Source organism: Prionailurus bengalensis, chromosome B2, assembly GCF_016509475.1.
Source record: "Prionailurus bengalensis isolate Pbe53 chromosome B2, Fcat_Pben_1.1_paternal_pri, whole genome shotgun sequence".
Classification (NCBI taxonomy): Eukaryota; Metazoa; Chordata; class Mammalia; order Carnivora; family Felidae; genus Prionailurus; species Prionailurus bengalensis.
This window is the reverse complement of record NC_057349.1, coordinates 115,130,390-115,156,056: the sequence shown is the minus strand read 5'-3', so window position 1 is coordinate 115,156,056 and position 25,667 is coordinate 115,130,390. Positions and strand designations below refer to the sequence as shown.

Sequence of the window (25,667 nt, the reverse complement as noted above, 5' to 3'; positions counted from 1 at the left end):
CTTGTGTTGCCTCCACTTTTGCCTATTGTGAATAATGCTGCTATGAACATGATGTACAAAAACCTGTTTTAGTCCCTGTTTTTGGTTCTTTTGGATATAATATCCAGAAGTTGCATTGCTGGCTCATATGCTAATTCTATGTTTAATTTCTTTAGGAACCACCATGCTTTTTCCCACAGTGATCTGTATCCCTCACCGCCCCCACCCCTACCCCACTGTATTTAATGTGTCTGTCTTGGCTGCCCAGCAAGTACCTTCTTTAAATTGTTTTTCCTTAGTGTTTTCTGCAGCATTCATTTCTTCTGTCATTTTTCACTGGTGTTATTATTATTTGCTTGGGTATCAAGTGTCACCTGACTGAAAGATATCTGAGTTCCAGCGATTTCTTCTGACTCCCATCTAGCCTGAGCAGCCTCATGTAACTTCGAGCCATTATCTTGGCCAGCCAGTAGCTGTTATTCCCATTTTGCAGATTAAGAAATAGATTAGATGAGCAGGTATGTAATGAGAATTCGTTGGTATAGTAAGGATTAACTGAAGATCTGAGTAAACATAAATGATTTCTATAAGTCACTGAGGGAATTGGAGAAGCCAGTTAGAATAGTTTCTAAATTCCTAGCTGAACACTTTCTGCCATGTCTCTAGATTTTTTTTTTTTATGATTCAGGCCTTAAAAAACTTTCTAACACTGTTGTTTATCTTTAGTTGGCTTATCCTCCTCATTCACTTCATTTTGCATCTTCCTTTTATTATGGAACAAATTCCATATCATATCTGGGAGATTCTTCCTCTGTAGATTGTAAGTCTATAAATTGCAAATGAAATTTGATAAGCAACATCAAATAGTGCTATTCAAAGGACTATTTTGAAGATCAAAAAAAAGACAAAAAAATAAAAATGTTAATTTTACATTCAAATGAGTTGTAGGTCCTTATTTGACCCTTAAAAGTACTGAAAACACACCAGAAAATTTAATGTCAAAGCTTAAAGAAAATGGTAAACTTGCCTATATGTTTATAATTCGTGTTTTGTAGATGGTTATCTTTTGCTGCTCTGGGTCTATTAACTACATGTTTGTTGAGACATAGTGAAGTTGAATAGTAAATGTGCAGATTTAAAACTGAATTTTCTACAGAGCTATAGTGTTTGTAGGGTTTTATTGGTTTCTCATAGATGGTAGCTATAAAATTTAAGTACTTTTCAGGTGTGGGAAAACAAACATGTGCAAATGTCCTTGTATATATATGATGAGGGGATGAGACAGGTGGAAATATTTTCAAAGATGATTACAAGAGCAAAAATTTTTAAAAGCTTTTGATTTTTGGTTTGAATACTTGCTGGCAATATAAAACACACACACACACACACACACACACACACACACACACACACACATAATGAAATGCCCACTGAGTTCCTATTCCTTTTCTCTTAAAAAATATTTTTCTCTTAAAAAATATTGTAGTAAATGGTTTATACTTTGTGTATTGGAGTCCTAATAACTCATAAATGCTCTCTGGGGGAATAATGCTATGTCCATCACAGACTGTTTCAATAAATAAAGTATCCCTTTCACCACAGCCATTTGTAACCACATACTAGCTTCATTTTCAGATAACAAAAGAAAAATAATGGTCAAGTTGTTTATGCTCTCATGTCTGTTTGCAGCAACTCAGCAAAATGGGGGTGGCCTTATGGTCGCCATTTTTTAATGACATTGGGAGGTTTTAGACCAATTAAGAGACACTTTAAAAAGAATCAATTGGATTGGCTATGCAATTGAGTTTGGTTAAAATCACCTAATTAATCACTTTTATTCTATTTTTTTAATCACTGGGCTATGACTACAGTTTGAACTTTATATCCAGTAAAGATTTTAGTAATGTTCAAATCCACTAGAGGCTTCCAAACTAGTAGTATTTGTCTGACAAGATACTCTTATTAATTAGGGTTGACAAAGTGGTAACTTCAATCCTGGAGTCAATCACAAATACAGTCCTTAGTTTTTTTTCTTCTATTATCTGTCTTGAGCCTTGCTTTATGGGTACAGAAGGTGTTTGAATTTCCAGCATATAATTTTACAGGTATTTTAAATGATTTTTTGTGTCCTTTGTGATAAAATATTTCCACCCTGCCCAGGAAAAAAAAAATTAGTTTCCTATTGCCAATGTTCTAATTATTTTCTGACTTCTTTCCCTGCCAGAATCAGGGGTGAATCTCTGCTTCAAAATCCAGGGATCTCTTCTCCATATAGTGGAATCTTAGAGTGTAAGAATATTGGCAAAGTGACGGGCAGATTACAGATTCATATAAAACCTTATTTTAGTTTACATGCTTAGGACAGTTTGTTAGTTTACAGCACTGAGTAGACTGACCATCGCCCTGCCCCTCCCCCCATTTCACGTGCCACATCTTCCTTCACACTGGCTGGTTCTTCCTTTATCCTGAGCTTTTGGAGGTAGGTGGAAGTAATTTTTTATTTATTTTTACCCCACAGTTTGCTCACTCTTGCTCTCTCAACTCCTTTGTTTCAGGGAAATGAAAATTAAGTTTTCATCTTGAGCTTCTTATCTACCTTTTGGATCTAGCCTCCAAATATTTTTTATGGGCTACATGTATTTGAGGTCTCCATCCCTAAACATTCACAACACTGGCCTGTCCAAATGTGGGGAGCCAGAGGGCCTTGTTATGCTTTTATCACCAGAGTCTTCTTTTATTTATGTTTTTTGTTGTTGTTGTCGTTGTTGTTTGTTTGTCCCCCCCCCCCCAAGAGAAAGCAAACAGGGGAGGGGCAGACAGAGAGGGAGAGAGAGAGAATCCCCAGAGAGCCTGACAGAGGGCTCGATCCCACAACCCGGGTTTCATGACCTGAGCTGAAATTAAGAATGGGATGCTCAACCGACTGAGCCACCCAAATGCGCCCAGAGTCTTTTGTACTTTTGTCTCCTGCATCCCTTTTTTTTTCTAGGAAATGTCAGTTTATTTAAAGCTCACTTAAGGGCGCCTTAAGTCGGTTAAGCATCTGACTCGGGCTCAGGTAATGATCTTGTGGTTGGTGGGTTCGACCCGCATCGGGCTCTGTGCCGACAGCTCAGAGCCTGGAGCCTGCTTCGGATTCTGTCTCCCTCTCTATCTGCCCCTCCTTCGCTCACACTCTCTCTCTCTGCGTCTCAAAAATAAATAAACATTAAAAAAATTTTATAAAGCTCACTTAGCATTAGCAATCCACCTGGATGTACTATATGTAAAGGTTCCATTTCAGCATATAGAAACATCTGACTTTAGGTCTCTCCAAGAATATACTGTGTTGGTGATAGATACCCTGAACCCAGTTTTGACTTTATATTCTCATAAGCTCAATTGTTTGTGCTAAGGTTATAGTGGGCTACATGTGGCCCCTAAAAAGAAGTCTAGAGGCACCTGTGTGGCTCAGTTGGTTAAGCATGTGACTTCAGCTCAGGTCATGATCTCGCAGTCTGTGGGTTCGAGCCCCGCGTCGGGCTCTGTGCTGACAGCTCAGCGCCTGGAGCCTGCTTCAGATTCTGTGTCTCCCTCTTTCTCTGCCTCTCCCCCGCTTGCACTCTGTCTCTCTCTCAAAAATAAATAAACATTAGAAAAAAGAATTTTTAACTAAAAACAAAATAAAAAAGAAGTCTGCATCTTGATCACCTGAAAATTTGACTGTCACTTTATATGGCAGAAGAATGAATATTTCCTTATCTGGCAATGATGTGATTAAGGTAAGGAGCTTGAGAGGAGAATTTTATCCTGGATTAACTGCTGGACCCTAAATGCCACTATGCATATCTTATAAGAGAGGGGTGAGGGACTGTAGACACACACAAGCACAGAGGACAAAGCAACGTGAGGATGGAGATAGAGATTGAAATGGTGCAGCCAAGAGCCAAGAAATGCCAACGAATGTCAACAACCAGAAGCTGGAAGAGGTAAAAAAGTTTTCTCCCCCAGACCCTCTGAAGAGCACACGGCCCTGCTGATACCTTGATTTTAAGCTTGTGACCTCCAGAACTTTTACTTATTTTTAAATTTTTTTTAAGTTTATTTTTGTGAGAGAGAGCATGAGCACAAGTGGGAGAGGGGAGAAAGAGAGAGAGAGAGAGAGAGAGAGAGAGAGAGAGAGAGAATCCCAAAGAGACTCCGCACTCTCAGCACAGAGCTGATCAGGGGCTTGAACTCAGGAACTGTGAGGTCATGACCTGAGTCAAAGTCAAGAGTTGGTCGCTTAACTGACTGAGCCACCCAGGCACCCCTGACCTCTAGAACTTTTAGAGAATAGATGTCTGCTGCTCTAAGCCACCCAGCTTTTAGTAGTTGCTACAGCAGCCCTAGGGTACTAGTATAATACACAGATGTTCCAGAGCTTTCCAAGGAAAAATGAATAGGCATATATTTCGCAGGTGTTTGGAATTTTACAGACATAGTATAGTCAGAAAACTAACCTTGGGTTACTTAATTGATTAACAAAGTCATGACACACGTATTGAGAATCCACTGGAAATTTCAAAGATAAGCAGAAAAATGGTCAGGAGCATACTATCTGGCAAAATGGACTTGAAAATAAGAAACTCACAGTCTACTCAGGTAATTACAAAGCAAAGCAGAGAAGGGGAGCCATGAAAGGGAGCTGTGGACTAATCTTAAAGGTCACAGAAAGTGGTCTGGAATTAATCCTTTGGGCTACAGAATAGGAGTTATAGAGGAATTTTAAATAGAAAAGTTAAATGGAAAACTCTAATTTTATATGAAGCACCTATGGCTTTTCACTTTTGAAATAGGATAGAATTCCCTCTCTGTTTAACTAGCATGAATAATACTAAAACCTCTCCTTGTTGCATTGTTTACCTAAATAATTTTGTCCCCAATTCCCCATCCATAGAAAATTTCCCTTTTCTATGCATGATTGTATCCACATATGCTACATTATTTGGCAACTGGATTACAGACCTATTCTGTCTGAATCATTGTGAATTTAGTTCTGGGTAATGAGTATTTTTTTTATGAAAAGTTACACTGAGTTCTAATACTTGCATTATATTACATGTATGAAAAGTAGTGTAGATTCTCTAGACTTGCATCATACTGCATTGTGTGGAGTAGGGGGTAAGAGGAGAGAATGAGAATCTAAGGCAGGGTAGGACTTACCCATAGTTTGCTCACTAACTTGTGTCTTTCTCTGTTAAGTATGAGTAGTTTAAGTACGGGGAAATAATTTTTACTCTACCTTTCAGAGTTCTTGCCTGAGACCCATATAATAAAAAGCAACTTAATGAGAGAAAAACAAATGGAAGTTTACTAACATGTAGACCTCATATATATAAGAGAGATACCCAGGGAAACTGAGTAACACAAAGAGGTAGCTTTAAATTTAGACTTTAATAGGGAAAAGGGTTAGGGAATGCAGGCTTCTTAGGGTAGAATGATTTTTTACAAATAATTTTTAGAGAAAATGAATGGACCTTTAGAAAAATAGATGGGAGGTATGGCAGTTTGTGACAAAGTTTGTCTGGGTGTGATGTCAACTTCAAGTCTTTCTCCTATAATACAAGGCAATCTTCTGGTTGATGGAGATTTATAATAACCAAGTACCTTTGGAGGATGTCTCTAGGTAAATACAAGGAGCTCAGAGACAGTCTTTCCTTGTGTTTGCCTTTTTTTAGTGCCTACATCTAAGAGTAATCAATATTCCAAAGTGGCAACTTTGGGATGGCACGTTCTGAACTCCTACAGTCATATTTGAGGATGGCATTTTCTGCTACCCTCCAGTAGGAAAAAGTCAAGGTGATAAGGACAGAGTCCCACCCCAGATGTGCCTCCTTGAGTCCACGTCATGCTCTCCTTGCCTGAGAAGTCTCTTTCCCTAAAGCCACACCTTTTGCTCTGTGCAGGCATCCTGTGAGAATGTTCCAAGACTTCTCCCATTCTAAGGGATAGATAGCATCTAGGATTGTGTGATTTCCTATATTGAAAAAGTAGTCCACTAGTATTGATCTCTGTCAGAGATAGGAATTTGTTAGAAATACAAATTAAAAATACATAATGTGAAAATTCATTAAGTTTCTCTCTAACAGTATGGGGAGTAGATGAATTTTCAATTGCTTATGATTCCTGAATGTAAATGTCACTGATCATTGAGGTAAGCCTTTTATTCTGGAATTAGTTTATGATGTATTTGTGCACATGTAGTTAGAGAGTAAAATTCTCAAACCTAACACATTAGTCAAAATGTCTCAAGGACTTATGTATAAAAAAAGGTAAAATTGAATGTATTTACATAGCTTCTTGCCAAGAAAATGAAAATGTTTTAAGTAAATACTCTAGGAGCTGAGATTAGATGAGAATACTTGAGATACGGGTAGCATTTGAATACTTCTTACTTGGCTCTGCTTTCAGAAATACAATACTCTGAAACATTCACTAGTGCATTTACCAGCCTCTTGGGGTGCTGAACATCAAGAAAAAGTGCCAGCTGAGATCCTGAGAAGCTCAACTTAAGCCTGGAGTTTATGTAAATAGCCTTTGTCCCGAAGATATATGTATGACTTAAAAAAATAAAAACCTCTGCCCATGGAAATCTCTTTTCAAATAAGAGACATTTAATCCTGGAGCCACGGAGTCCTGGCAGATTTCCCATATTCAAACGGAGTACACAGATATAATCTGACTGCTTTGTCAGCAATGAATAGCTGGACTCTAGAGGGAGCCGCGAAGATCCGGAGAAGCCTGCCATCTGGTGGGCAAATGAAATTACTGCTAAAATACAGTCGCAAGCTCCCTGTTGCTTTGTCAAGCATTTGTTTACAACCTAACCTTGAAAGCAAAATGAAATGATACTTTAAATCAAACACCACCTGAGTCATGTTTTAATTAATAACCATGTGATTATTCTTGTTATATTGTTTTTTTTGTTCTGTCGTTGTACATTTTCTCTGACTTGTGAAAAAAAAAAGGAGTTGACATATTTTTCTTTTATTCCATCTGATTTTCCCTACTCATCACTTTTTAGTCCTCAGAAACCGGGATAAACCTTGTAATTACAATAAGGGCAATGTAATACACAACTCTGACTACTCTTGGAGATCAAAAATATAGATGAATCAATAAAATGGCAAGTAATAAAAATAATCTGAACATAGATCTGAAAACAATGAGCTTTTAAGTTAGACTCTAGTCTGGTTTGCATTTGAGGATATTATTCAATCTTTTTGTACTTGAGTTTTATTTATCAGATTTGACCTTCATAGTTTCAGTGTCAGCTGAGCTTTAATTTGGCAGATAATAATGACAGATTGCACAAGTACTTGTGTGGAGATTTTGATGTATTTAAGGTGCTAATATGATCCTGAGGCTAGATTTTGGTGTTATAAAGATATCTACTAATGCTCAACTCTTCAATGCCTCTTACCATCAATTTATTCTCTACTGAATTTCTTTCTCTTCTACATAACATGTGAGTAAGTTGAAGCATTTTCTGTAGAATTTCAAATGGTATGTATAAATCAGTTTTGTGTGTGAGTGAACCACACTTATTATTTAGTATTTTCTAAGTATGGATTTAAAATCTCTCTACTCAATATACAAATTATATATAATAAAATTAATTTCTTCACAATACAATACTTTAGACATACATTACTAACACATCAAGAGATGTGTCTCAATTTTTGGTTCTTTATGAAGTAAGAGTTTCAAGTATAGATGGAAAAGACACCTGGAACCAAACATTCTTCTTTTCTCTCTTTATTCCCTGTAATTAACCAAAAGCAAATGCCATGCTGAATGGTGAGTTTGGCCTCCAGTTTGGAGGGTCTGGTCTGTGTCACTGTTCACCAGCAAATCCCTCTAGGCCTTTCAACCTTGCTGTTAGCTTGCAATCTTACCCCCTCATCCTTTCCCCAACTCCCTGCGATATTTTCAAGACTGCAGCTTTTCATGTAGATTCTGGACAAGTGGAGTCAAATCTGAAATTCTTTTGTGAGAGCATAGGGGATCCAGCTACATCATCCTGGCCAAGTCGTAACCATCAATTCCAGTTTTAGGCAGACGAGATGATTTAAGCAACTATAGCCTATTTTCTGAAATGCAGTATATTTTTCATGTGTCCTCACATTGTGCACAAGTCTATTATTGCCTTGATCTCAAGTCAGGCAAAACTATTTTTTTTATCTTTTTAGTCTGGAAATTTTCAAGTACATGCAAAGGTAGAGAGAATAGCATAATGAACGTCCAGATAGCCATTACCCAGCTTCATCAACTATCAATGCAAGGCTAATTTTGTTCTACCTATATCCCTCACTGTTCAGCCATACTGGATATTTTGGGGAGAAAACAAAAGCAGATATCATTTAATTTCATTCCTTCAGCAAATACTTCGTCAGATACCTCTAAAAACTAGAGATCCTTAAAGCAAACAATATAGTTCCCATCCCTGAAAACATTAGCAATAATTCCTTAGGGATATCAAATATCATGTTAGGATTCAGATTTGCATGGTTTCCCCATAAATGCATTCATACAGCTTGAATCAGGATCTAAATAAGGTATACACAATGCAATCGAAGTATTTGTTTTAAAATCTCTTTTAATCTATAGGTTTCTTCCTGTTTTGTTTTCAATTTGTTGGAGAAACCAGCTTACTTCTACAGAACTTCCCAAAACGTGAATTCTGCTGATTGCGTTCCCAGTGAGAAGCAGTGGAAATGGTTTTTCTTTTGCCAGTTGTATGAACAACCTGTGTAGAAACTGGACTGTGATGTTTTAGTGCCCTTTGTTGTTTTCCAAATACCTTTTATTCCTACATTTCTCATACTTCACATATGATTTTTGTATTTCAGTCTCTTCCCTGGTCTATCACATGCCATGTATTCTAGATAACATGTATTCTGTGTGTCATATATTCTAGAATTGTTTTGCCTGTGAGTTGCTTCCTATCAAGATGTCCTTCTGTCTTGTACTGTGATAGTTAAATCTTGATACTTAATAGATTCAGATTTGAATTTCTGGGAAGACTACTCCACAATGTGTGCTGTGTGTTTTCTATCAGGAGATCTATGGCATCTGGTAGGTTTTTGTTTTTGTTTTTGTTTGTTTGTTTGTTTGTGTGTGTGTGTGTGTGTGTGTTTTAATATATAAAGTTAGCAGCTGTTGATGATCATAGTTAACTCAAAATATAGAGCAGTTCTGGCCACTGGATCTTGTTTTTGTTTCCAGAGAATATCTCTGAGAATGGGACCCTGACTAGGCACCCTTCATTTGGGAGTATCGTACTATGCTGTAGATTCAATGAGCCTGGTCAAGTTGTTTGAAAATGGTATTTCCTACTTGAAGCAAAATAGAATCTCACAAAATGGACAAGTATCTTTTACTAAAAAAACAACAAACAAACACATGAATTAAGATTATACAACTAAAGACACCATTAAGAGAGTGAAAAGGTAAGCTACAGAGTGGGGAAGCTTCTGTGCAAAACAGGTAAGGATACTAAAAAGGACTTGTATTCAGATATATAAAGAACTTCTACTAATTAATGACAAAAATACAGACAGCACAATAGAGAAAATGGGCAATACTTGAATAGTTACATTACAAAATAGGTATTTCACAGTGACCACTAAAACACTGAAAAAGTATTTAAGCTTGTCATCTGGAAAATATGAATGGAAACCACAATGACATAATACTATAGAATCATAGACTGATAAAATAAAAAGGCTGACGGTACCAAAGTACAGCAAGATTATGGAGAAACTAGAACTTTGTTTACTCCTGGTGAGAAAATATTCTGGAAAACCATTTTGCGGGATCTCCTAAAGCTGGGCATACATACCCCCACTGACCCAGCAATTAGATGCCTACAGAAGCATATGCATATGTGAAGAAGTGTGTACATATGTGCACAAAGATACATATATACAAATATTCATAGTAGTATTTTTTTCTAATAGCTAAAATTGGAAACAACTCTACACATTCTTCGGTAGTAGAGCAGACAAACAAATTTTGGTATTCATACAATGGAATACTCTGAAGTTAGGGATAAAAAGAAAGAAGCCAGACACAAAAGAGAATGTACTTTATGACTTAGAGTATATGAAACTTCCACACAAGAGAGAAAAGTAATCTATGATATTAGAAGTCAGGATACTGGTTATCTTTGGGGAAGAGGGATTGGAAATGTCACTGGTTGAGGCATGACAGAGCTGCTGGGGGCCTATTAATATTCTATTTCTAGATCTGGGTAGGAGTTACATAATGCATTCAATTTGTGTCAAGTCATTGAGCTGTCCTTATTATTTGTGCCTATTTCTAAAAGCATTACATCGTTCAGAAGATAAATTTATTAAAATATTGTATCTATAATATGAGCAAAAGACCAGAGTGATAAAAAAGAAAAGTAGAACTGACAGTGTTCACACTTCTCAGATTTCTCCATCGGCTATATTAGGAGAAAAAAATTAAAGAAGATAAACTAATCATACCCATCAAGATAGCCCCAAATTTGAAATTTTCAAGAAGATTGAAGTGAAGATTCACAAATAGTATAAGTGATGGTGAATTTCATCATAGATTATACTATGTTATGTGATATTAGAAACTGGGAAAATGAAGCTTTCATGATTAACGATATATTTTAAAACTGAGCAAAAAGAATGTGAAGACAATTACTTTTTCAGTGCTGCTTATAATTATGTTATAATCAGTCCCGTACTTCATTACATTTAAAATTCACTAAAATTAAGGTTAAACCCATTTGAGGCTTTTCTTTTACCGGAGATAAAAAAAAAACACTACATTTTATTAAGTATATCATTTTTTTCTAAAAAATGACTAGAATAATACAAAGAAGCAGTATGATGAAAAACGAAACACATTTCTTTTTCTGAAAATACTCTTGGAAGGTGGTTAGAAAAAAAATGCTGAAGAATTCAATAGACTAATACATGTAACAGATATAAAATAGTACCTGGCATTTAGAAAGTAAAAAATAAATGTTAGCTGTTAATAATTATCTGTATGAACAAATGACTCAGTAAGGGAGGTTTTCTGCAAAGTTGCATAAGACTTCAGTTGTTTTCCAACATATGAGTTCATTGTATTTCCTAAATTATGCTTCAATAATGAAATCCATGAGGGGGTGCCTTGGTGGCTCAGTTGGTTAGTGTCTGACATCAGCTGAGGTCATGATATCTTAGTCCGTGAGTTTGAGCTCTGCATCAGGCTCTGTGCTGACAGCTCGGAGCCTGCTTGAGATTCTGTGTCTCCCTCTCTCTTTGCCTCTCTCCCGTCCACACTCTGTCTCTCTGTCTCTCTCAAAAATAAATAAACATTAAAAAGAATTTTTAAAAAATGAAATCCATGAGATATTTTTTTATACATTGGAAAAAATATTATTCCATTCCTTAATGACCTCTTTAGCAAAAGCATTGCCTTACGGATGAACTGAGTAAGTACAACTACTAATAGAGAAACTGCATTGTCTAGACTTTTAAAACTGATTCTAAGGGAAGATTAATGATATGACTCCACATATGAAATGTATTCCCAGTGCCGTTGTAAGCAAGTTATTACAGCAAAGAAATAGTAGCCAGAAATTTACAAAGTTCTGAATGCTGTTTTAAATATAGGGTTAATTTATAGAGACGGAAGTTTAAAATATAGTAGGACCCTCATGACACTTTGTGTAGTCAAATGCTCTACCACTGAGCTATACTCCCTCTCATGACACTGTAAGATGAGGAATAACGGTGGTACTCTTTTGAACCATTTAAAGATTTGCTCTTTAACGATAGAAAACAAACTGAGGGTTGATGGAGGGAGGTGAGTGGGAGAAGGGCTATATGGGTGATGGCTATTAAGGAAGGCACTTACTGTGATGAGCACTTGGCGTTCCATGGAAGTGATAAATCACTGAATTCTACTCCTGAAACCACCAGTGCACTGTATGCTACCTAAATAAAATTTAAATAAAAAAGACATGCTTCTAGAAAAAAAAAAAAAAAGATTTGCTGATTGCCTTATAATAAATCATTTTTCCCAAAATTATAGAGGTACTAATATTAAGATTTATTTTACATGCTCACTTCGGCAGCACATAAACTAAGACTTATTTTACTAAAAGGTGAGTGTTCAAATTTATCTACCTAATTCATAATTGCCTGTCAGTAGTGTGCCACCTGGAGGAACACACATGTACATACTTGAGCTGGCCCTTCCATTAAAAGGAGCAAACATATCTGTACCAAAAGAATACTCCTAAATAGGGTTTTTTTTTGAAAATGGATTGCTTTAAAATATTTCTCTTTTTTAAATTTTTTTAATGTTTATTTATTTTTGAGAGAATGAGAGAGCATGAGCAGGGGAGGGCAGAGAGAGAGGGAGGCACAGAATCCGAAGCAGCCTCCAGGTTCTGTCTGAGCTGTCAGCACAGAGCCCGACGTGGGGCTCGAACTCACGAACTGTGAGATTGTGACCTGAGCTGAAGTTGGACGCTTAACTGACTGAGCCACCCAGATGCCCCTAAAGTATTTCTGATGTTATGTGCTTCCATTGCTGAAAACAAGGCAACTTCTCATCTTGCAAACTTCAAAAACTTGGAAACAAAATTTCTAACCATTTTATAAAATCTTCCACAGAATTTCAGTATGTTTTTAATCCAATAATTAAAATATTATCGCTTTGACATCAGCGAAGATACTAATTTACTAGCCAATATCAATATCTTTGCAAAATTACTAACAATGTGCCTTTTCCATTTGGATCTATGTGTCTTTGTGAAGTATCATTTTTAGCATGACAGCCATTAAAACTCAGTATATCGGTCAACCGAATTATAAAATGAACAACTGAATTGCTGTATCACAAAGTGTTAAATTAAGATTTAAAAAGTAATGAAAACTGGGGCACCCGCGTGGCTCAGTCAGTTGGCCGGCTGACTTCAGCTCAGGCCATGATCTAATGGTCTTTGGGTTCGAGCCCTGCGTCTGGCTCTGTGCTGACAGCTCAGAGACTGGAGCCTGCTTCCGATACTGTGTCTCCCTCTCTCTCTTCTCCTCCCCACTTTGTGTTCTATCAAAAAAAGTAAATAAACATTAAAAAAATTTTTTTTAAATAATAAAGTAAAAAAAGTAATGGAAAATATTCAACTATTTTTCTCAATATTATTAATAAAATAATTTTGCTTAAAATATTTTTATTTCAACTTTAATCAACTTCAGTTTATTATTTAAAATTTCTACTTTGAGTTTGTTTTATAATGCACATGGTATATTATTTTTTTTATTAAAAAAATTTTAATGTTTATTTTTGAGAGAGAGAGAGACAGACAGAGTGTGAGCAGGGGAGGGGCAGAGAGAGAGGGAGACACAGAATTGGAAGCAGGCCCCAGGCTCTCAGCTGTCAGCACAGAGCCCGACATGGGTCTCGAACTCACGAACCTTATGAACCACAAGATCATGACCTGAGCTAAAGTCAGACACTTAACCGACTGGGCCACCCAGGCGCCCTATACATGGTATATTATTAGTAGAGTAAATGTACATGATTACATATATGTCGGTAGAGTACATATATATGTAATTTTATGTATATGTACACGTATGACATTTATATTTTGTGCTTCAAAGTTTTATTAAGAACATGCAATCAGAATGGTTCAGCAATCACTGATTTGCAGGTTGGTAGGAAAGAGAAAAGATGGCAAAGCTGATGAGTGAATGGAGAACCAAGAGATAAAAGGAAAATGACAGAACGGAGTTGCTGGAAATTGAGGGGAAAATGCTTTTTTCAGATGATGAGATGGTTATCAGAGTTATGTACAAAGAAAGCTCAGGAACCGTGAGGTCTGAGAAAAGGCCATGAAATTTATGACTGATGGCTGAAAGGCTATTGGTGAAAATATTTTTAATCAAGTGGTAACAACAGAAACCAGATTCCACTCAGTAAATAGATAGTAAGTGAGTGGGGGGGGGGGGTGGGGAGAGCAGTAAAAATCGATTACTCTTAGTAAAGTTTGGCAGAAAATGAATGGGGCAATGGAGAGGCAGAATTAAAGAATATAAGTGGGCAGAATAATTGATTAACTCAAAGGGGAAGGTGGGGAATTGTCACAGAAGAAGGAGAAGGTACTGACTTTAGAAAGAGGAAAGAATCTACGTAAGAAAGATCAAATGAATTTCTAAGACAAGACAAGGAAAGCTGTGGGAATTGATTTCAGATAGCCACAATCTCAATGAATTACATGATCAAATAACTTCCTAAGATTGAGGAATGCCAGGCTGTGACTGTGAGCTTGTTAAAAGAGGAAAAGATTTGAAATATCGTCTATGTACCCTTCACTAGGAACTGAAACAGAGATCCTCAGATAACTGGGCAACCTGGAGGACCTAGATATCACCAGGAAACATAAATTTATTAGAGACAAATAGGAAAATTATAAGCCTTTAAAAAATTACCAGAAATAAGCGGCCTTTGGAAGATTGGTGACAAGAGTAGAATGGAAAGTGAGGATCTTATAACCACAATAAGAAAAATGATAAGGAGTTTCCAGGGATCCCTTGGATGGGGAAACAGGTGAGGCAAGGAGGCTGAGAGGCAGAAACGATTTGAAGATTGAGAGAGATGAACGTTGTTAAGAGATTATGGGCACAGAGAGGGTGCTAAAATCCAAGATCTTGACGATGGAGAAATTCTGAGGGACAATGAGGTCCAGGTTCCGATTGTACTTACAAGAGGATAAACAAGAGTAGGAAAAAAGTTCCACAGAGATGTGAACATTAAGGTCCTCTGATGTCATGTTGGCAGAGGAATGGCAGAGAGGAGGCCATGAGCTGAAGAACACATTATAAAGAAAGTGGAGGAGGATCGTGGAGACAACTGAAGGGTCAGGCCAGGTTTCTGTAGAAATTTAGAGAAGATGTTGAATGGTAGTGCCAGACAGTGCTTTATAAAGGGCATGGGGAATAGGGTGTGTGAGTAGGAAGAAGTCAAAAGGGCAGCCTTCATGGGAAAGTGTTTCAAGGAAATGTGTCCAGGCTTGAGGTGAGAAGGTGGGAACCATCCTTCGATGACTACATGGTATGTTAGCCACTAGATCACAATGGCCTGAAATGTTTACATTTTAGCAACTCTTCAGTGGGAAGCATGCCATTTTACATTTCATGTCATGTGAATGCTTAAAGAAATAGATGAATCATACTCCCCAAAATCATTTCTAGCTCAAATAATAATACAGCAGTGTTTTACATCAGGCTGTATATGGAAGACTTTCAAAGACTTATATGAAAGGCTGTGTTTTAATACCCAGGACGGTCAAATGATTTCAAATGTAGTTTTTAATAAATGAATTTAGAATACTTTTCCTGGATACAGAACTATTATATGGTGCATTGCAGCTCCCATCTGCCTTCTGCAGCCAGTGTTACTCTGCTGGACACTTTTCAAATGCTATTCATACGTCTACTGATTAAAAAACTAAATCCACTGAAAACTAATCTAAACAAAAAATATGTCACATACTTTATTCTACTGTAATTTCTGCTTCTGTAATTTAAACTAAAATTAATTTTCCTGTCCTTTGGCCACAGATTACCCCCACTGAGTCTGAGGGTTCTGATTTTCCAATTAAAATGGGAGCTTGAAAGTTATAACAATAGCCCTGTGAATGAATAATTTTAAAATTTGCAGGAAGGCAAATAGAAAGAAAGGAGAAAATTTATTTATATACAGAGTTATTCCAGCATCTATGGATCAACATTAAAGATAAGAGGACCTTGGTCTTTTGTAGGAAATGCACTTGTCACAGCAGCTCTAAAATAGCAAACGCTTTTGCGTGCTTGTTCATTGTCTGAAGTGACATGGGTAACATTTTTGAGGCAGCTAGACTTCTCATTTATCTCCTTAAGATTAGCAAACGTACAGATTAGCTGTCTCTTCTGGACTCATTTTAAAGTGAAGATATATTGGTTAAGCCTTGCTTCAAGTGTCCATTTCATTTTTGGCTAAAATTATAGAAGATTAGAAGAGCAAGAAGCAGATTGAATTGAGCTTGACAAAAGGGTGTGAAGAGGTTCTTCACCCTGAGTACTCTGAAGGAAAAATTCTTAAATGTGTTTAAATCAAACAGAGTCTGATTATATTGAGTTCTTCCTCAATATTCATGAGCTAGGACTTGGTTTTCCTCAAGAGGGTGGTCAAATCAGAATGGCAGGACTTCTAGATGTCAAGTTGTCTAGTTCCCTGTTTTCAGCAGGGAAAATAGAGGAAGATGCAACTGAAATATATTAACACTGATAATATCTTCTTTAATACATAATATGCTCTGGAAAGATGTCTTTGAAAGTTAAGGTTTAAAGCAGTCTTTAGGTAAATGAAGGATTTCTCTCCCAGAGAGCATGGCACATCTTTGATATATGATGCATGATAAGATCTCTAATAGTTCCTGCAGAGATTTGTTTTCTTGGACCTGGTTCCAGGAAGTTCAGCAGGTAGAAGTTCTTGAAGGGCTGTGATGGAAAGATGTCTTTTTTTTTTTAATCAGAGCAACTTGGGAAGCAGACACAGCCATATTTCTTTTGCATGGGCCAATTGCCTCTTCTCTGACCCAAGGGCAAGGGCAAGGCAGATAGAAAACCCCAACTCTTTTAAATGTCCTGAACTTCTGGTGGTACTTGCAGCAGGTAAAAGAGAGACAGATCTATCCCACTTGTTAACCACATTTGGGCCAAGAGTATCTAAGTGTCAAGCCACATGCATGCACTTGATATTGCTGCTGAGGTGCCCAGTTAGCTGCCAGCTCAGAGCCCAGCCATCATGGTCTCACTTGAAGAATGGTCTCATTTGCATGGTTGAAGGGGAAAACACTTGTTGAGGATAAAGGATGCCAGCAAAGGGTCTCACATGGGAAGGACACAGCCTGGAACTCTGGGTTAAGTGGGAGAGGTGGTAGTGGGCTTCTGCTGGGTTGATGAAATGAGGCCTACCAACCATAGTTCTGGGCAACCCCCTTATAAACGACCTCCAGCTGCAAGGGACAGGAAGGTTCTCAAAGATGGTTTGTTGGGATTGGGTGGAACAAGCTCAAAAGGACGTTCTTGCAGGTCGTACAAAGAGCATATTCTGCTCAGGCGGTTGAGTGTCCTACCCTTGATTTCAGCTCAAGTCATGATCTCATGGTTCGTGGAACTGAGCCCTATGTTGGGATCTACACTGACAGCCTACTTGGGATTCTCTCTCTCTCTCTCTCTGACCCTCCTTCTCTCGCTTGCACACACACACACAGTTTCTTGTTCTGTCTCTCAAAAAAAAAATATTTACAAAAGAACATATTCTATGTAAAAAGGCAGGTTATTAGTATAGATGGATAATTCTATGAAATCTCAGATATTGTCTGAAAGAGAGGACTGTTTATATGATCAACTTTAAATTATTTTTCAGTTTATATTCTTACTTGTTTAAATATTTTCGTCAGAAAAAACAAACATTTGCCTCCATTTAATTGGGTCTTTATAATGCACAATGAGAAATTTATTAGTTTTTTTAAATTGCTTAATAATCTTCTGAATTATTTATGGTGATTCAACCATATAACAAACAAAAGAGAAAATACACACATTCTCTCTCTCTTTCTCTCTCTCTCTCTCTCTCTCTCTCCCATTAGAAGACAGATGGCATAGAGGATTATATGTTCTGGAACGATAATTTGAATATGCAAACCTATGTTTCCTATGATTGGATTTGGAACCTCATTTCTTTATTTTAATGTATAGTTTCTGAATTACTGTTACTATTTTCTTGTTTTAAGTGTAATTTAATTATGGGGAAGAAAGTTAATTAATGGGAAATTTCTTCCCAGATACCACTTGAAATGTCACATTTCCCTTGTACTCACTTTTCTGAAGTGAAAAAGTACAGACAGTGGAAAGGATCAGTTGTTTATACAAGCAGAGAAAGAGGACGCTTTTTTTAGCCTGTTAGGAGAGTGGTTGATTTTTTGTAAAAAGTAAAGTACGTTACCTGGGATACTTCGTGTTGTTTAACATGTAAATGATGTTCAGTCCCTGGGCCAAGACAGGCCCTCTGTGACTCTCTAAAGAAAAGCGAGTCTCGCCCTTGGGGAAAAGGGACGTGGATGAATGTAATCATGAACAGAGAATCTCAATAAATTGTTTGGAAGAGGATGATTTTTTCCCTCATAACATGGCCTTGGTGAGATGAAAGATGGATTTGAAGAAAGAAAATATTTTTGGGGTAATATTAATTTGTTCATTTCTTTGTTCATGAGAAAAATATTCAGTGTGTTGTTATTGGATCATTGCTTTCAGCAGGACCACTAAAAGCAATATACAAGCTACACACCAAGAATAACATGAAAAATAATTGAACAGTTGTTTTATTTTAGCAGACAGGATTATAATGACTTATTTCTAATGACAAGTTAAGTGGAAATTATACAAAATAAACAGTTTATTTTTGAACTACAACTGTAAAGTGGTCACAAAAGCCTGATGATGCCAGTTCAAATTTATCTGTGTTCTTCTCTGTTATTTGCACACATTATTTTTCTCATTTTCCTCTGGACCTGATATTCAGGTTGAAGGCTTGATTGACATCACTGAAGCAGTGCCTGACAGAGTTTTATTTCTTCCATTATTGTCAGGTCACAATCTCATGCCTAGGGAATATGGGCCCACAGTGTGTACACTCTAAGTTCTCTATTTCCCTAATATAACCATTCCTTGATTTATAGTTTTCATAGATAGTAACCAATCCACATCGAGTCACAGAAATATATGGGACACTATATAACCATAGTGTTTTCAATGATTGCAACAGTGAATTTATTTAAAAGCACAAAATTTGCAATATGTATTTTTCATGGGTGAAACAAGTTAAAAATATGTGTTCCTTTCAAATATATAATAAGTATTACTGTTCAGAGTGACTGGATATCACTTCTAGCATATGAACATGTGACTATATAGTAGCCGTTGATAGGCTAGCTAAAGAAAAAGTCATAAAAATTAAGTCTATATTTATTCATGCATTTCTCCACTAATTTAGCATGTAGTTATGTCATACCTACTATATTTAAAATACTGAGATAAGGACTGAGAACAATGAATAAGACAGGCATAGTCCTTATTCTTAGTGGGTTTGTATTTTAACCAGAGAGATAAACATTAAACACTAAACCAGGTAGTATTTAATTATACTGTGAAAACTGCATCACAGTAGAACTACAAGGTACTCAAAGCCTAGAAAACAAAGGTGCTGACTAAAGGCTACATGGTGAAGGGAGACTTGCAGGAACTTGAGACTTAATAAATTAAAGAGGAAGAGTTTGTGGGGCACCTGGGTGGCTCAGGCAGTTAAGCGTCTGGCTTCAGCTCAGGTCATGATCTCAAAGTTCATGAGTTTGAGCTTTGCGTCGGGCTCTGGGCTGACAGCTTAGAGCCTGGAGCTTGCTTCGGATTCTGTGTCTCCCTCTTTCTCTGCTCCTCCCCCACTCACACTCTGTCTCTGTCTCAAAAATAAAAATGCATTAAATTTTTTTTTTAAAAAGGAAGAGTTTGTGAGGAATGTTCTAGGCAAACAGAAGATCCAAGCCTTAAGACAGGAAGGAATAGTGGTGGAGTTGTAAAGCTAAAGCACATTTAGAATTGGAATCCAGAGTACTTATCATAGTACACAAGCCCTTGGTCATCTCATTTTATAAATCTCCCCTTCACCCCTGAAGTCATAAACACATAGACAGTAAATTAAGCCACACGATTGTTGGAATTATCTAGGATGGTACAAAGACAGCTCAGTCAATAACAAAACTCTGAGAAAGTCTTAACAGTCAATGTGTAGGTAAAGAAGGTTGAAATAGCAAAGGGGACTAAGAGTGAATGGTCAAAGTGGTATTAGAGACTTTTTTTTTCAACGTTTTTTATTTATTTTTGGGACAGAGAGAGACAGAGCATGAACGGGGGAGGGGCAGAGAGAGAGGGAGACACAGAATCGGAAACAGGCTCCAGGCTCTGAGCCATCAGCCCAGAGCCTGACGCGTGGCTCGAACCCACGGACCACGAGATCGTGACCTGGCTGAAGTCGGACGCTTAACCGACTGCGCCACCCAGGCGCCCCGGTATTAGAGACTTTAAGGCAAAGAAAGGGAGTGACTAGACATGTCAAGTGCTGCTGAAGGCTAAAGCAGGATCAAGTCGGACAGATGGAAGTTTTCAAACTGGGATGGATGCTGTGTAGAGCCTTGGACGCTGGTAGATATAGAGAAAGTAGAACGATCAATGGAGCCCAGGTTCCAATGAGGTCCAAGAATTGTCCTGGTGGAAAAAACAGTGTTGGAGATGGGAGCTTGGCTTGAGTACAGACAATAAAAGATAGGAGATTAGGTGAGGGAGGAAAACACTTAGTGATTTTGGAGGGGGAAAAGGTTATTATGACAGGTTTCAGGTGTGGCTCTGGGAGTGAAAGTCTAAGGGAGAGAAATGGAAAGTTCATTCATAATAAGGAGATCCAGTCAGGGTGTTGAATAGAATGTCTTCGTAAATATGAACATCATCCAGGATCATGGGGATGGAAGGAAAAACGATAATCCCGTCTTTTTTTATGAAGAATGGATTGTGACTAGAGATTGGTAGATGGATGATACCAACAAGAAGGGAGATGATGCCTACCTAGCTGGCAGGAATATCAAAGCAGTGGGGATTTTTAGCAAGGAGGTAAGGGTGCAGTGGACAGTACTATGGCAAGAATATCAACTTGAGGCTATCTAGGGGCACCTGGGTGGCTCAGTCGATTAAGCGTCCGGCTTCAGCTCAGGTCATGATCTAACACTCCGTGAGTTCGAGTCCTGCATTAGGCTCTGTGCTGACAGCTCAGAGCCTGGAGCCTGCTTCAGATTCTGTGTCTCCCTCTCTCTCTCTCTGACCCTCCCGCGTTCATGCTCTGTCTCTCTCTGTCTCAACAATAAATAAACATTAAAAAAAAAAAAAGAATATCAACTTGAGGCTGTCTAGAGTGTGGAGGAATAAGCAGCAACTTCATTTGTAGGAGAAGTGCTATCCTCAATGGAGAATGGAATTTTAGTCAAGGTAGGGAGGTAGTGACAATGTTCTAAAAGAAAGTTGAATATGTAGTGAAAACTGCAAACTATGGAGCAAAGTTCTGAAGGCATCTGAGAGAATCTGAGAGATAAGAAGGAAGAGAGAGAGGAAGGGATTGATGCTTAATGGAAGGCATTTGGGCAGTGAAAAATGGAGCATTGTGGAGATTTTTTGAAGTAGAAAATTAGTACCTGTGGATGGTTTGAAAAGCCAGGAACTGGAGGGAGAGACTGACTTTAAGTAAAAAAGGTTGAGAGAACACAGCAGGATGAGCAGTTTAAGACATATCTATCTCCTTTTACATTAGGACTAGGGAATAGGAACCAGGCTGTAACAAGTAAAAAAAAGGAGAGGTTGAAAAACTTGACATGGCTCCACTAGAGGAGACCAGTGTGGGGACTGCCTTTATTTAGCAAAGTGGGGTTCTTAATTATTGAAATGCTAATGTATTTATAAAATGCTCAATCTGCCAGAGATTTGCACCAAGATGCACCAGACCTGTGCAATACTTGACCCATTATGATCAAATGGTCAGCCTTGATCTGCTCAGCCTTTCATGTTACAGGTTTCAGGTTTCAGAAATTTATTTAAGTTTTGTGTTTCTTCTTTGAAATCTGGTTATAATTCACATAATTTTCATGAATTTTTACATTTCTCCCTCAATATTTTAATAATATTGATTGAATTTGGAATGAAAAAACAAGAAGCCACATTTCTTCTTTATCTTAGTTTATTACTCAATACTGAACAACTATGATTTAATAGTCATTGAATGAATATATTTTCCAAAGGCATCTAATATCAAAAATACTTAAATTCTAGTTTAATCTGCTTCTTTTCAAAGCTATGGGCCAATACAAACTATGTGACAAGCCTGACAACAAATTTAAAAATTCATACTGACTTAAATTTTTCTGGGCTGTGGATGAGTCAAATATAAACAGGTGTAGCAGTTTCATTTTGGCCAATACCGACATTCAAATGCTGATCTTTTGAGTTGTCCCCCATAGGATCACCTGGATCCCATCTTTTGTTAGTAGAGAAGGAATTTGAGAATTATCTACAAATGACTTACCACACTCTATTTTAATTCTCCACTTAAACAATTTAAGAAATTATGTTGGAACAATTTAAACTATGTCATATTTACATTTGTATTCTCATACTGTACCCAGTATCTGGGATTCTATAGATAAATTGGATATATCATTTATCTCTATGGCCACACAATGCTGCATACTCACCAGCAAAATCTAATCCATATAGCCAAACCACATTTATTTAGTCCACGAAATTGTGGAGTTCAGCTGACCTGATCAAGGCTGGTTCACCCAAATGTCTGGGTTTCTACTGGCTGTTGGTTGTCTCAGCTCTGATGATTGGGGTAACCTGACTTTACTCTCTGTGCCACTCAACCCCCAGTAGGCTAGTCTAAGCATGTCTTCATGGAGTAGTGAAAGGACAAGAATGAGCAAAGCCAATTGTGGAACTATCTTTCAAGTCTCTGTGTCGCATGCGTCAATATCCTGTTGATCCAGGAGTCACATGGACAAGTCAAAAGTCAAAGTAGAAGGACACGGCAAAATTACATGAAGGACGTGGATACAGAGAGAGGTGAAGAAATGGGGCCATCAATGTAACCAATCCACCACATTGAATGGATAAATGAACAAATGGATTGCACAGTGGTGTGAAAAGCACTGGACTAAGGGTTGGGAGACGTATCCCTGAGGCTCGGCACCATTCATTCTGTTTATTTGGGTTAATTATTTAATCATGATGGACCCTAATTTCCTGATTGGCCTTTTCCAAGCTTTAAAAGCCTTTAATTTGAGCTTTTGATAAAGCTTTTAATAAACTTAATGCTGTACACAGTCTGCGCAAGGAACGTAAGGAAAATTGTTCATTATCCTATCCCTTGGTGAACCAAAGTGGCTAATATGGATGGCCAATGTTGACTGGCTAATTTTGACTCTATGAATCTTTGAATATTATGTAACCATGTTTAAACTGAAAACCCTCTAGTCTGAATTTGAATATGGTTCAAAGTTCTGAAAGTTCAGTTTCCTGTTTAGGTCTCTAGTTTTTGCTCCTATCTGATGATTCTTTTGAAGCATACAATATGTCAGTATTACATCAAACACTGTGACATCTCTTATATGTGAGAGGTGTTTTAGGGTCCATTGATGTTGTGCCTTAATAAGTCATTGTTAGGAGGAATTATTATTCTTAAATTGAGTAGAGAAGCTTTGTCAAGTTTGCATAATGCTGATAAAAATATGAGTTAATTTAAAGTAGATGCTACGATTTGTTTTACATAAAGGCCACAGGTGATGCAGAAATGAAACCTGCTCTTCATTATATAATATGTGATTATGTAACACATAATGAAATGCTGTAGAATTTAACTCTAAGAATAAAAACTGAGTGAAAATGTGTTAAATGAGAATATCTTATAAACTTTACAAGAAGAAAATGATGTACACAAACAGGATTTGAAGATGATTGTCTGAGTTTCAGATGACTTCTTATTCTAGTCACTCAGATTGCCTAAAAAATTCCACACGTAGATTACCAAAATATATTGATGAAAATGTAATTTGTAACTCACTTTGACATTTCGAATGTTCTGATTCAGATGTACAGACATAACTTGCCATATGATAAATGTTTATCCTTGTCATATCTCTGGGAAGCATTTATTTTGGACTGATAATTTACTTGTGAAATCAATCATTCTGGCCTGTGTCATTTCAGAGTCTCCATGTAGACAAGAAACTGCACTCAAATCAAGCTGGCCTGGATTCAAAAGTACCAGTTGGTTGTCAAAATGATTCGGCCGATCTGGAGAAAGAGAAAAGCAAGAGTGGGGCAACTGTCGTAGCAGCCACCAATGTAACCACAGGTTAGTTAAGCCACGTGACAATGGTTTTAATTGCCCACATGACAAATGCATAATTTACAGATTGTTACTACCACTTTGCTTGGAATATATGTCTCTCTCAAAGTGACTGCCTGAATTGCAAATCTCATTGAGATGTAGTTTTAAGTGCAGCGTAATATTAGACACTCACAATAAGTCTGTTCATTGTTCTTTTTTATTTTTTATTTCTATTTTATTCTCTTCATTTATGGTTTTCATGGCCAAGGATGTGTTTTAAGATTGCTTGTATTATCATGACAATAATATTTTTAAATTTTTGCTAGAATTAACAAGAGGATTAATGGCTTCAGAAGAGGTTATAGCAACTGAGATGTCTTTAATGTAAAGATGTGTCAAAGAAGTAACCTAATGTATATGTGAATTATGATGGTTTTCTTTCTAGGGGTGATGATCTGATATTTTTCATCTCTACTAAAAGCAAAACAAGAACAAATGGACTTGTGGAGAAGTTGATAGCGTTGCTACTAACTTCCATATTGTAGAAATCTGGGATGAGTTAGCAAGGGAAATGAGAATTTTCTTTCTTGGCAATATTTTAGACACACCAAAGCAGCTCAATTTCTATTACACTTTATCTTTGAAACTTCACATTTCGTTTGTAGGAAAATGGAAACGGTAATTATTCTTAAGCATATGGTTTGTCCCTTTCCCTTCCGTATTTGGTTTTGTAGCTAGTGCTCCTTTTTTTCTCCAAGGGCATGTAAAAGTCAAAATACTAGATATAACGTCTCTGAAGTGTTTCTGCTCAAACTCTGTCTGTACAATCTGGGTTCTTTCATGTAGTTAGCTTACTGACTTTTGACACTCCTATAAAAATATCCCATAGAGCTTTTCTTATTGCCTTTTCATTGACTCTTGCCGACTGATAAAAATGAAATTCTGTGAAGGGCTTTGAAAACCATGCATCTTGCAATTCCTGCAAATTTCAAATACTAATCAAGCATGACCATAAAAGAAACAACTACTGCCATGAATATTGCAGTATATTGAGTCTCAAGCCATTACTAATTCATTGAAAACTTTTTTCCCCTTAAGATTATGGATCCTACAAAATACCAGATAACAAAATTCCCAAGATCAAAGTTTATGTTTCAATCATTGGAAAACTTATCTGATCTACCCTTGTGTGTACCTCTTCCTGGGATGGCACTGGACAGCCCCAGCTTTGCACCCTGCATGAATAGTGCAGAATATGTCACAGACCCGGGCAGCACCTGCTTTGAAGATGTCGCCTCTAAGTGATGGCTTAAGAAAAAAGAACACCTGGAATTAAAGTAGTGTTTTTAAGCAAGTGAGACTCCTAACTTTATTTAAGAACGGTAAACTGACCTCTCCTTACTTAGGTTAATTTCAACATACATTTATTTAGAAATTGTTTAGTCCACTCATCTGGGAAATATCTTCATTTGCTTTCCCATCTGTAATTACAATCAATTACCGAATAAGCTGACTTCATTATGAATTAAAGTGTATGACAATTCCATATGTAAAAATACAAGTTAGATAACACAGAAATATAATTCTTCAAATTCCATTTTATCTTCTGTAATATATGTCTCTCTATTTGGAAAAAAAACAGACTCACTGGATCTCTACTTAAT

The 25,667-nt window shown here is 37.1% G+C and overlaps 1 protein-coding gene across 1 annotated transcript in view; it reads left to right on the top strand.

Moving 5' to 3' along the window:
* THEMIS (thymocyte selection associated) overlaps window positions 1–25,667 on the top strand; it is a 197,931-nt gene that overhangs the window by 161,282 nt on the left and 10,982 nt on the right. Inside the window, exon 5 of the mRNA XM_043592288.1 lies at window positions 23,880–24,027. Within this exon, the coding sequence (XP_043448223.1) occupies window positions 23,880–24,027 (148 nt within the window). The remainder of the gene's footprint in view (window positions 1–23,879; window positions 24,028–25,667) is intronic.